An 11,615-nucleotide genomic window follows, 5' to 3' on the forward strand; every position below is an offset into this window, starting at 1 on the left:
TTGGTAGTTGCTATATAAGGAAAGTTAGTTGATGCATTGTGTAATTCAATTTACATTGATCAATGATCAATCTCTTCTTGCATTATCTTTACTCTTCAATCACTCTTTAATCATCTATCTCTTCTCTACCTTTTCATTCATTCTGTTTTCATTTTTTTTCTTCTGCAACACTGGTTTTGTTGCTGTAACACTCACCAGTGTAACCATAATTTTAGGTAATGACCCTTGTACTCGTTACTCAATATTGGTCTGTAATTGAAGTAAAAAAAAGATTTGTTTCTCTTCAAATCTCTCTTAACATTAACTATTCAAGGTTCTTACCTGCAATCCACCTCCAGCAAGGAATGCTAATCTGATCTCTTTAGATTTAAAAACATCCCAAAGTCCCTTATTACCCCTTTTCTGCTGCTCTTGCTCTAACTGATCTGTCAGCGCAGCAACTTCATCCTCTAACCGATCGAAATCGTAGATTTTAGTAAGCACAGTAATGGATTCCTTCTTCCTGTCCTGCACATGAACGCAAAAAAAGTTATATTTTTAAGAAATAACTTTTCAAGGTAAGAATATGAATATTATTTACCTTCATAAAGAGCCATCTAGGGGATTCAGGCAGGAAGAGCATGAGGGAAAATTGAATGACTGCTGGCACACCTGAAACTCCCAGCATCCATCGCCACGTCCCGGGAACCTAATTGATTAAGGATGTGGATGGTCAGCGAAAAAGCGAATATAAAGTTAAGAACACAATCATCACCCCCTTGAATTCCCAACACTCATACCCCTCATATTGAACTCTGCATTGCCTAAGTTTATATTTATATTTTTGCAAATACTGAGGGTGAAAGAGATGTTCATGAGTTGATTCAAATAGAGAGAACATAATGCAGGTATGTGAAAATAGAGCAAAGTGAAAGGATGAATAACAAAGTTCGAACGAGTAGAAGGATCTCTTGATCAGGAACTTGTTAAATGGGATATAGACCAATGCTTTAAGAAAGAAAACTATTAAAGATTAACCTTTGTAAAAGCAAGATTTATGAGGTAGGAGAGAAATTGTCCACCAGTTATCATGAGTACATTTGTGCTCACTAATCCTCCCCTTATTTCTGATGGTGACAATTCTGCAATATAAACAGGAGCAGTAACAGAAGCTATACCCACACCCAAACCAACCAAAAGGCGTCCCGATATAAGAACATAAGGATCTGGTGCAGCAGCCATGACAATTGATCCAAGAACAAAGATAATATCTGCAATGAGTGTTGCCTTCTTTCTTCCATAAGCATCATTGATCCAACCACCTCCTGCTGCTCCAACAATTGCACCAGCCACTGCCATGCTCACAATTGTTTCCTGCCAATTCAATTAATTAAACAGATTCAATGAGATACACAAACAGTCTTTTCCTTTCTTTGTACTATAACATCACTGAAAGCAGAAGTTTTATTCTATCAGTTTTGTGCATTTTAATTAGACTGTTACATCCATTCGAATCACGGAGTCGCCAAAAACATGAAAAACTGGTAATAGGCGTTTAAAAAACATACATTGTTGCCTGAATCAGTTGATGTTAAAGTTAAGAACTCATCCTGCAACCATAACTAAAACACTCCAATATTGTCACTACACTACTCTCAACTCTGCATTGGTTTCCTACTTTCCACTCAACTAATGTTAAAATATGGAAATTTCCTATAAATAATTTGATAAATGCATGTTGTTGTAAAGATTGGAAGAGAGGGGGAAAAAGAATAGTACCTGTAGAAAATTACTATGTCTGACCACCTCAAAATCATCTTTAATATACAGCAGAGCTCCTGATATAACTCCTATAATAAAACAAAGCAAAACATGAATGAACTAGAAAAAGAAAAGACAAAAGTTATATATAATGCATTAAGAGATGAAAGGAAGTGAGTGAGTACTAAGCAGCTACCTGTGTCATAACCAAAGAGGAGGCCACCAATGCTAGAAACAGCAGTGAGGCCTAAAATGTAAGGGTTCTTAAAGAATGAGACTTTCCTTTCTGGGTACATTTCCAAATACCCTGAACTTCCAGGACCTGGACTTGAATGCACAATTATTGTCATCCTCAAATGAACAGTGATGGAAAAGTGAGAGTTATGAGTATGAATATGAGATCAAGTTATGAAGCAATATGATAACAGGATAAGACAAAATGTACCACAAACTCATTTCACTTCTCCTTATTAGATCATGTTTATCACAAGTTCAACTTCCATTCTTCTCTGACTCAGCACCACATAGACACAGGTCTTCATCTAAATCCAACTTTATCTTAATTAAATATCACAACTTGAATCAAAGTTGCCATTATATTTAACTACAAAGAACATTTCTACAAAAACACTTTTTCCTCAAGTGTCTTCAAAGGGTTCTACTAACTTTTGTTTTAAGTAAATTATTTAAATATTTAAAAATGGAAACTTTATATTGGAAACTACAACATCACAATTTTAAACATATTAAATAGTTATTAATATTTTTCTATAATCAGTGATAGTTTTCATTTCTATGTTTTTCTTTTGTTTTTTCTACACACGTGTTTTTCATTAATTAAGAATATTATGAGGTTTGATCTCACCATAGTGAAGATGTCTTTGTTTTAACAAAATTTTGTCTCCTATGAAGTAGAAACGGAAAGATTGTATTGAGTTGTGTTTTGTTATGATAAATCCAAAACTTGAAAGTGGTTTTGTTATTTAAAGGGAGAGAATTCATCAGGAAAGAGCTTTACATGGACATTGTATTTATACCCTTATTATATGAACATGTCTTACAATATATGGATTCTTTAATTATTGTTTATTTTACATTTATCTTATAAATTTATTCACAACATAAAAGGTTATGTTATTTTGTATCTTTTATAATTATGGATAATCTAAATATTATCTATGTCCAAACATATATTATTTCGACTTTTCTAAATTCTTAAAGATATTCCAAGATCCTACTAAGAAACTTTTGAAAGATCTTATATACAGGTTCAATTATATGGTCATAACAAGATATTGGTACATTTTCATGGGGTGGACCATATAATCCATGATCGGTAATAAATTTCCTCTTTTCTTTATACATTTTTTTATAACCTTAAATCACTACATGGATAGAGTAAGAGAGAGAAAAGAAAGAAAAAGTAAAAAAACTGAATCTACTAAATATAAAGTTCACATTCTCAGTTCTCAAACAAGGAACATTTCCTTACATGAGTAAGTACTGTCATTCTAGTAATTATAATATGTATGTAAGAATGTACATAAGAAATGTTACATGTTATAACAGTTGGAAGAGGCAGTCACGAACTCCCGAAAACATTAGTTCTCTATCCACGAGTAAGAGGGTACCCTTGATAGGACCAAAAAATTATGTTACTCCTAGGATTGATTTTCCCCATCAAGGAGGGTTATTGTGTCTGAATTCTTACCCCAAGCTCTCTCCTTCCAAATTACTTCTACTTCATCAAATGTCAAACCTTTGGTCTCAGGAACATATAAAAACACAAATAGAAAAGCTAGCAAAGATATAGCAGCAATAATCAAGAAAGTGGTACCAGTACCCACAGCATCAACAATTGAAAGAAAGCTAAGAGACACAATCAAATTTGAAACCCAGCACACAGTGGCTGACATACCCCCACAAACTCCTCTATACTCTTCAGGGTATATCTCTGAGTTCACAGTCCATGGCACAGGACCCATTCCGGGTGAGAAAAAAGCAATGTATAGTGCTAAACCCAATACTGCAAGCCAACCATATAATTGATTTGAAGATGATTGGTTTGAAAATGATAAGGATAAGATGATAAGGGATGCAAATACTCCTCCTAAGCTAAAGAGAGCCAATTTTCTCCTCCCGGAATGGTCGATGAGGTAGATGCCAAGAATTGTTCCAGCAGCATTCATGGCAGCAATTATGAGGGAGAGGAGAAGAGCCAACTCTTTAGAGTGGAAGCCAGCCATTTGGACTATAGTTGGGCTGTAGTACATTACTGTGTTTATACCTGTAAACTGTTGGAATGCCTGCACTATTGTAGGATGCTATAAGAATACATTTCACTTGAACATAATTCCAATATGCTTCAAAATGGATTTGGAACCATGTCATATGTATATGGCTAGTAAAGTAGAATTATTTTTTATGTTTGTTAACTTTCAAGTTTTAACAAAAAGGACTAGAGTGGTCTCATGTTGATAGCTCAGTTGGTAAGGGTTGGAGATATGTTGTGAGAGGTGCAGGGTTGGATCCTTGCCAATGCATTTTCATCCAAATTTCCCCTTCCCTGTCTTCACCTCCTCCCCGGGCCTTCGGGACTAGTTAGATCCTCACTAGGGGTTTCTCCACAAGGTTAATAATGTGGGTCTAGGCTAAACAAAAGAGAGTAGGAGCATTTAAAAAGTCCAACTATGATAAAATTCTGTGTTGCAACAAGTCAACATATTATTATTACCTGCAGTCCAGCTCCAACAAGAAAGGCAAGTCTGATTTCTTTTGATTTAAACACATTCATGAACTTAACATTATTCCTTTTTCGGCGATCTTGCTCTGACTGAGCTGTTAGGAAATCAACTTCATCTTCCAAGCGATCAACGTCATAGATCTTAGAAAGCACATCAACAGCTTCATTTTTCCTATTCTGAACATGAAATGCAAAATTATACAACATCTTGGACACATTTCTTGACAAGAGCAATCAATATATAATTCAATTTTTAACCTTTACATAAAATTATTAAAAATCTTGGACACGAGTCTTGACGAGAACAATTAGTGATGCAATTTTTAACCTTTATGAAGAGCCATCTTGGGGATTCAGGCAGGAAGAGCATGAGAACAAACTGAGCTATTGCTGGCACACCAGAAACTCCCAGCATCCATCTCCATGTTCCAGGGACCTGTTTGAAATGTGAAAAGGTGATATTTGAAAACAATACACAAAAGCAAACATGTGATGAGAATGTGAAGGCATTTTTGGAATTCTGAAACAAAAAGTATTGATGGAAAACTATATATTATTCTCTTTATTAATGATGGATATTAACAACAGCATTGCAACAACTATGAAGCTTGCAGCCTTGGACACTTCAAAATAGTCTTGGTGTCTGACCCACATCTACACTTCATGAATACTTTCAGACATTTCTAACTATATTTTATATCTGTACATTTTCTTTTATACCTTTACGCATGGAAATGTCACAACTCACAACAATAAGATTAATGTTAGCATTTTATTATGTTCACAAATATTAGTCATACTAAGGTTTGTGCTTTCATATTCACCTTGTCAAGATATCCATGTCGTAACCATGCTTCCTATAACAGCAGAGGATGGAAACTAACCTTTGTGAAAGCAAGGTTAACAATGTAGGAAAGAAGCTGTCCACCAGTTATCATGAGCACATTTGAGCTTACTAGTGATCCTCTTATCTCTGAAGGTGATGCTTCTGCAATATACACCGGAGCAGTTACAGAAGCAACGCCAACTCCTAAACCAACCAGAAAGCGTCCCGATATGAGAATATAAGGATCTGGTGCAGCAGCCATGCATATTGATCCAAGAGCAAAGATAACATCAGCAAGGAGTGTGGCCTTCTTTCTTCCAAATGAGTCATTAATCCAACCACCTGCTGCTGCTCCAATAATTGCTCCGGCGATTGCCATGCTCACTATTGTTTCCTGATGACTCAAATTATTACAATTTAGAACCATCTCATGACAAGGAATTGGTGCAACATGGAAAGAATTAAGATAATCCAATTGTTTCCTCTATTTCAGTTAGATAGTTGCATCAATGGATCACTTACACAAATAAATCTAACACCTATTGCCAAAGTGGCTTTTACAAAGAGCTTATTTGGACACGAGAACGGCTTCTAAAAATTAACTTTATGAAATTAGCTTATGACAGCTTTTAAGTTACTTTTAGCTTACTACAATAAGCTTTTTGGAGAAGCTTATGAAAATAAGTTTTGTTTAGCTTATTTAAAAAAACTTATTGAATAAGTGTTTAATTAAATTGTTTACATAAATGCTCCTCAAATTGGGTTAACTTATAAAACAGATGCATATCATGCAACACTCTGATCTGCTGCAGCTACCACTGGATTTCTAATGCTGGAAAATAAATTTTGCAACTTGAAACATAAGCACAATCAAAACTTTGTTGATTTGTGCATGTTGATTGTTGAGAATTGCATTTAAAATTAACTTATGAACTGATAGACATTGAAAGATCACAGAAAAGAGTTGTATGTATTGTACCTGTAAAAAATCACTTTGTCTAACCTCCTCAAAATCATCTTTAATATATAGAAGGGCTCCTGATATGACTCCTATAACAAAATCACACATGAAATGTTATTAACTTACTTCTATAGTGATATAAACAAAAGAATAGTCAAATATATAATAATATAATAAACAAAAGAATAGTCAAATATATAATAATATAATAACAAGAAATGAAATGAAACATAACGTACCTGTATCATAACCAAAAAGCAAGCCACCAATGCCAGCAACAGCAGTGAGACCCAGAATATAAGGATTCTTAAAAAACGAAACTTTCCTATCAGGATATAAATCCAAATACCCTGAGCTTCCTGGGGTGGATTGTATTGTAGGATTCGTCATTCTCACCATAATTCTCAACCCCTATTATATTATATTATACCTCACTATTTTTAATAACAAAATGTTTAAACCAAGAAAAGGGTTTGGCATAGATTAATATCATGTCATTCTTATGCATTAAATTAAAGGGGAATGAATAGTAGAGAGTGATGACCAATGATCAAAGTAGGAAATTTTAATGATTCCCTAGTAAAGTTTATGAGCCAGATTAATTTTTAATGTTTTTTATATGGTTCAGAACATGATCACGAATCAAACAGGAAAAGGAAACTGGATATTGCAGGATCAGAAGGTTACTCTCCAAACTTGGTTATGTACTTTTCTTGTTTGCAAATACTATTATTTTCATTCTCTCATATAACAAATTTATATCACCTATTTTTGTTTTATGATAATCCTGTTTAGTATAATATCAATTGTTAAATTAATATGGTTAAATATGTATATATTTTTGTCCCTATAAATTAAGCAAATTCGGTTTTACATTAGTAATATTGTGTGTCTCACCATATCTATAGACTAAATTTGGGTATATGCTTTTGTTGAATGTTGTTTTTTTGAATACATGTTTTTAATTCTTTTATTTAACATTTTGATTGAATTGCACAAAAAACATTACTTGTTCATTGAGAAGATTATTTACTATCTTAATTAGTTGTTTTCATAATGTTTACATGATAAATATTTTCCATTCTATGTCAATTTTACCTAAGAAAAAACATTTCCATTATTAATATATTCCATTGAAAAAATAAGGTATTAAAATCAAAACTCAGAAAATAAAATCAAATTTATTTAATTTTTCGGGACTAAAATATATAAAAAATATTAAACTATTATGTCGAGGCATATGGTTTGCCTAATGTGGCTTTCATATGAGGCTACATGGATTATGCAGAATGTTCAAAAAATATATATATATATATATATATATATTCTTTTTGTGTAGGAAATGGTAGTTAATTCTTACATTTTCTTTTACATTACGATAATGTACAGAAACGCAAAATTTGTGATTTTCAACTTTCACACCCTCTATATCTTTAGTTATATCGACAAGGGTTCTAAAAACCTGCAAAGAAAAAATACACCCCAAAATTAATCTCTTTCAGTCATACAAATGTAAAAGTAGTTCATAAAATATTAGAGAGAATTTTGCACCTCGTCAATCAGAGGCAGAAATTCTATTGCAGGCTGAAAGAGAGTTATCTCATTTCCCTGCCCATTCAAATACAGAAAGAAAGAGGGTGAACTTTTGAATTCTTTAAACAACATAAATATTCTAACATCACCTTTTTTTTATTTCAATAGTATTGTATTAATTTATATATTTATATATATCAGAATGCAAAGAAGATGTTTCTGTTCGTTTGTTTGTTTTTATGGGATGCTTACACTCATAAGCAACAATTACTGAAATTTTGCAGGGATGCAAAGATAGTTTAAATAAGTAATGTTGCTTAGTTAAGAAACCCTGTTGATAATTGATTACGTTAGGTAGGAAACAAAAACAAAAGGTATAAAATATGCGTGGCCTACATTGCATTTAAGAGAATTTAAGAAGTCGTTGAAGAATACTGGGGTTTGGTGTGACACTACATTACATGGTGGTATGGAAAAAATATGAAAATCAAATAGAAAACACTAACGCAATTTCAATAGACTGTTAATGATAAAGATACTTTAATAGGTAGATACATAATTAATGATTAACTTGTTATTCATCCAATAAATATATATATATATAACAACTGAAGTATCTAGTATAGATGATACATATTCTTTACTTTTATCTCATATTCTAATATTGAACTCTCTCATTTTGATACCGAAGAGGATCCAAACTCATAAAGATGACAAAAATGAAGGATTTAAGGATTGAAGCACGGAAGGTTGTGAGTTTGAGTTCTAATATCAACAAAAAGTTTGAGTTATAAGGTGATGGTTTAATCGTTAGGGTGAAAGAAGTTGATGGTGAAATTTCATATACAACAAAATACTAACGTACTAACGATTACAAATAAAAAAACATCTTTCACATAAACTCACCTGATTGTCAGTAGATTTGACGCAACTCGGATGGTTATTGGACAGAGTCTGACTAAAAGGACAAATAATATCCATCCCATGACTACCAGCATAGTAGAGATCCTTTAGTTTAACTAAATCAAACACCTGAAAGAAAAAAATGCACTACATTAGTGACATAGATAATTAAACCAATAAATATTATAAAGTAAAATTGAATACTTTATTTAAAACTTGGAAGATTAAGGACAAATTAATATTCTGCATACCTTGCCACGGCTTCTCCCACTGATTATTGCCGTGGGAAAATAGCTTGCTACGCTTCTCACAGTGGCACGCATCTGAACATGTATGATTTTGAGGAATTAAGAAAAAGGGGTCAAACCCCAAAGAAGTATAGAATAATTAAGTTAATATATATTATCATCTATATATGACTAGTGAGTAAGTGTTGCTTAGCTTACATCTTCAGACATAAAGGCACAATCTGGGTTATCTACTATTGGCGAAAGAGTGCCATCATAATCTAGAAACACTGCAACCTTCTTATTCTTTGCACGGTCAATAATTTTATCAAAATAGTCTAGTGCTGAAGGATGATGAACCTGGTAAAAGAAGTTAATAAATGACAATCTAGCTTGGACGAAGAGGGTGTTTGATTCATATTCATTTTTCGGAAGATGTTTGGCAACAACAAAAGATAATATTTTTTAATATGAATCAAACACATTCTAAATGTGGTGCATTCAAATAAACCAAACATTAACATGAATAATGAAATATATGTATACCATGGATGAGCTATTGTCTTCATCAGTAAAGTCAAATGAAGCAAACTGAGCATTTGAACCTTTAAGTGGCTTTTTCTTCGGAGGAGAAGAGGCTATCATTGCGTCCAACCAACCATTGGATCGAACATCATCGAGACTCCCAGCACTTTTCCTTGAACTCGTTCTTGAGTACTTCCCAGGGGAAAGTGGTAAATCTTGCTGGGAATAAGTTAGCAAACTAGATTGCATTCCTAGTCTTGACTTGTTGGGTATTACAGGGTCAGCAGGAACAGAAGAAACATGAGAGGACTTCAGGTCCATCTAGCCTATATATAAGTATATATATCAAGAAAGTCAAGAACTGATCTTAAAATGTTATTGTTGTTTCTTATGAGTTGTGACTTGTGAGTCTTTGTAAGAAACAAATGTTTGATTGATTTCTCTCTAATCAGTCTACATATCCAAGATTTTTATTTAGCTACCCAAATCTTTCGTCTGTGAAAACCCACCTCTTTTATGTACTTCTACTCAGTTGCTGATCTTGTAGGTTTAATTAAACTTTACTATCAAAATTCAACAAATAAGAATAAAATGCAAAGAAAAATACATAATTGTATCAACATTTTAAGATAAGATGGCTTACTCAACCAAGCAAGTAAAATGTATTAGTCTCCCTATTTTGCCAAAGCTTCACACAACTTCAAAGATTATTAAGATGTTCTTCAAATCTGAATGATTAGCTGCATCAAAAATAAAATGTTTAAGTTGATATCTTAAACTAATCTTGCGCAAGGAAATTCATAGAACTTTTTCACAAGAGCATCACTGTTCCCTGCAACTTTGATTGAGAGACACCACAATGAGTTTTTGAAAGAAAAATGTTACTATCAAAATAGGGACATCCTACCATGTTCACTTTTTTTTGTATTTTTGAAATGTATGCAAATAAGAAACGAACTTGAGATTAATTCAATAAGACTCATTAGGGAATGAAATGCAAGGAAAATGAAAGCACAAAAAAATACCTTCTCATGTGTACACTTGCAAGAAGAGCCTTAATTTTAATGGACTACCGACTACCTGTTCTTGAAGAAAGTGATGCTTTGTGCTTCTGCAGAAAATCAATAACAAATTTATGTCTAGAGTGTTTGTTAGTTTATCTTTCAAAGCTTGTATAAATCACACTCTGATCTGTATATACTTTATGTTGAATTGAATGAAACCTTTGCTGATATAAAACTCTTTTTATAGATGTGATAAAATGGTGGTAAACTTTTTATGCATAAAATAATGAACATGAACATAAGTTAGAACAAAAGATTATTATAAAAGATCAATAAACAATTAGGCATGATGTCCACTTGAATTACCGGACCATACAGTTAGAGAGTAATTAAGTTAGTAACTCCAACGAAATTTATGTTGTATTGAGACAATCCAGTCTGGTACTTGCAATAGTTTCTGATTCTATTATTCATCCTCATCCTCGTCCTCATCCTCATCCTCATCCTCGTCCTCGTCCTCAACACCATCCTCATCCGCATCCTCATCCTCATCTTGATTCACATCCTCATCCCCATCATCATCCTCGTCCTACTCCTAATCCTACTCCTAATCCTAATCCTCATCCTAATCCTAATCCTAAACCTAATCCTAATCCTCATCCACATCCTCATCCTCATCCTTATCCTCATCCTCATCCTCATCCTCATCTACATCGTTATCGTCATCCTCATCCTCGTCCTCATCCTCATCGTCATCCTTATCCTCATCCTCATCTTGATCCGCATCCTCATCCTCATCCTCATCCTCATCCTCCTCCTAGTCCTCATACTCGTCATCATCCTCATCCTCATCCTCATCATCATCCTCATCCCGATCCTCATCCTCGTCCTACTCCTAATCCTACCCCTAATCCTCCTCTTAAACCTAATGCTAATCATCATCCTCATCCCCATCCTCATTCTCCTCCTCATCCTCATCCTCATCCTCATCCTCATCCACAACCTAATCCTTATCCTCATCATAATCCTAATCGTAATCCAAATCCTAAACCTAATCATAATCCACTTCCTAATCATAATCCTAATTCTAATCCTAATCCTATTCCTAATCCTAATTCTAATCCTAATACTAATCCTAATCCTAATCCTAATC

General features: G+C 33.5%; 3 protein-coding genes across 4 annotated transcripts in view; all 3 read right to left on the reverse strand.

The window, feature by feature from the left end:
* Window positions 1-2,188, reverse strand: part of LOC109336613 (inositol transporter 1-like) — a 3,573-nt gene extending 1,385 nt beyond the window's left edge. For both annotated transcript variants that reach the window (XM_019573322.1, XM_019573321.1), the window contains exons 1-5: window positions 1,937-2,188; window positions 1,759-1,829; window positions 1,018-1,353; window positions 581-688; window positions 322-507 (exon numbers count right to left, since the gene is read on the reverse strand). In XM_019573322.1, the coding sequence (XP_019428867.1) occupies window positions 322-507; window positions 581-688; window positions 1,018-1,353; window positions 1,759-1,829; window positions 1,937-2,090 (855 nt within the window). In that variant the 5' untranslated portion in view covers window positions 2,091-2,188. The remainder of the gene's footprint in view (window positions 1-321; window positions 508-580; window positions 689-1,017; window positions 1,354-1,758; window positions 1,830-1,936) is intronic.
* Window positions 3,391-6,868, reverse strand: LOC109335312 (inositol transporter 1-like). Its single transcript, XM_019571444.1, has 6 exons — window positions 6,510-6,868; window positions 6,289-6,359; window positions 5,368-5,703; window positions 4,812-4,919; window positions 4,475-4,660; window positions 3,391-4,046 (listed from the first exon to the last, which is right to left on the reverse strand). The coding sequence occupies exons 1-6, from the start codon at window positions 6,667-6,669 to the stop codon at window positions 3,402-3,404; spliced, it is 1,506 nt and encodes a 501-aa protein (XP_019426989.1). The 5' UTR covers window positions 6,670-6,868; the 3' UTR covers window positions 3,391-3,401.
* LOC109335394 (probable trehalose-phosphate phosphatase F) lies at window positions 7,532-10,926 on the reverse strand. The gene is made up of 8 exons (XM_019571531.1): window positions 10,484-10,926; window positions 10,102-10,198; window positions 9,480-9,784; window positions 9,153-9,293; window positions 8,958-9,029; window positions 8,710-8,835; window positions 7,822-7,878; window positions 7,532-7,732 (listed from the first exon to the last, which is right to left on the reverse strand). Exons 3-8 carry the CDS (start codon window positions 9,777-9,779, stop codon window positions 7,532-7,534), a joined length of 897 nt encoding a protein of 298 aa, XP_019427076.1. The 5' UTR covers window positions 9,780-9,784; window positions 10,102-10,198; window positions 10,484-10,926.

This window comes from Lupinus angustifolius, chromosome LG20, assembly GCF_001865875.1.
Source record: "Lupinus angustifolius cultivar Tanjil chromosome LG20, LupAngTanjil_v1.0, whole genome shotgun sequence".
Classification (NCBI taxonomy): Eukaryota; Viridiplantae; Streptophyta; class Magnoliopsida; order Fabales; family Fabaceae; genus Lupinus; species Lupinus angustifolius.

Bases quoted from the DNA above. Each gene is read 5' to 3' on its own strand.
- LOC109335312 (XM_019571444.1), bottom strand. From the start codon at position 6,669: ATGGTGAGAATGACGAATCCTACAATACAATCCACCCCAGGAAGCTCA. The intron at 6,360-6,509 runs GTACGTTATGTT...ATTTTGTTATAG, and splicing joins GCTTTTTGGTTATGATACAG to GAGTCATATCAGGAGCCCTT. The intron at 4,920-5,367 runs GTTAGTTTCCAT...CATTTCAAACAG, and splicing joins TTAACCTTGCTTTCACAAAG to GTCCCTGGAACATGGAGATG.
- LOC109335394 (XM_019571531.1), bottom strand. From the start codon at position 9,779: ATGGACCTGAAGTCCTCTCATGTTTCTTCTGTTCCTGCTGACCCTGTA. The intron at 8,836-8,957 runs GTATGCAGAATA...TTTTTCTTTCAG, and splicing joins GTGGGAGAAGCCGTGGCAAG to GTGTTTGATTTAGTTAAACT. The intron at 7,879-8,709 runs GTGAGTTTATGT...TTGAATGGGCAG, and splicing joins TCAAATCTACTGACAATCAG to GGAAATGAGATAACTCTCTT.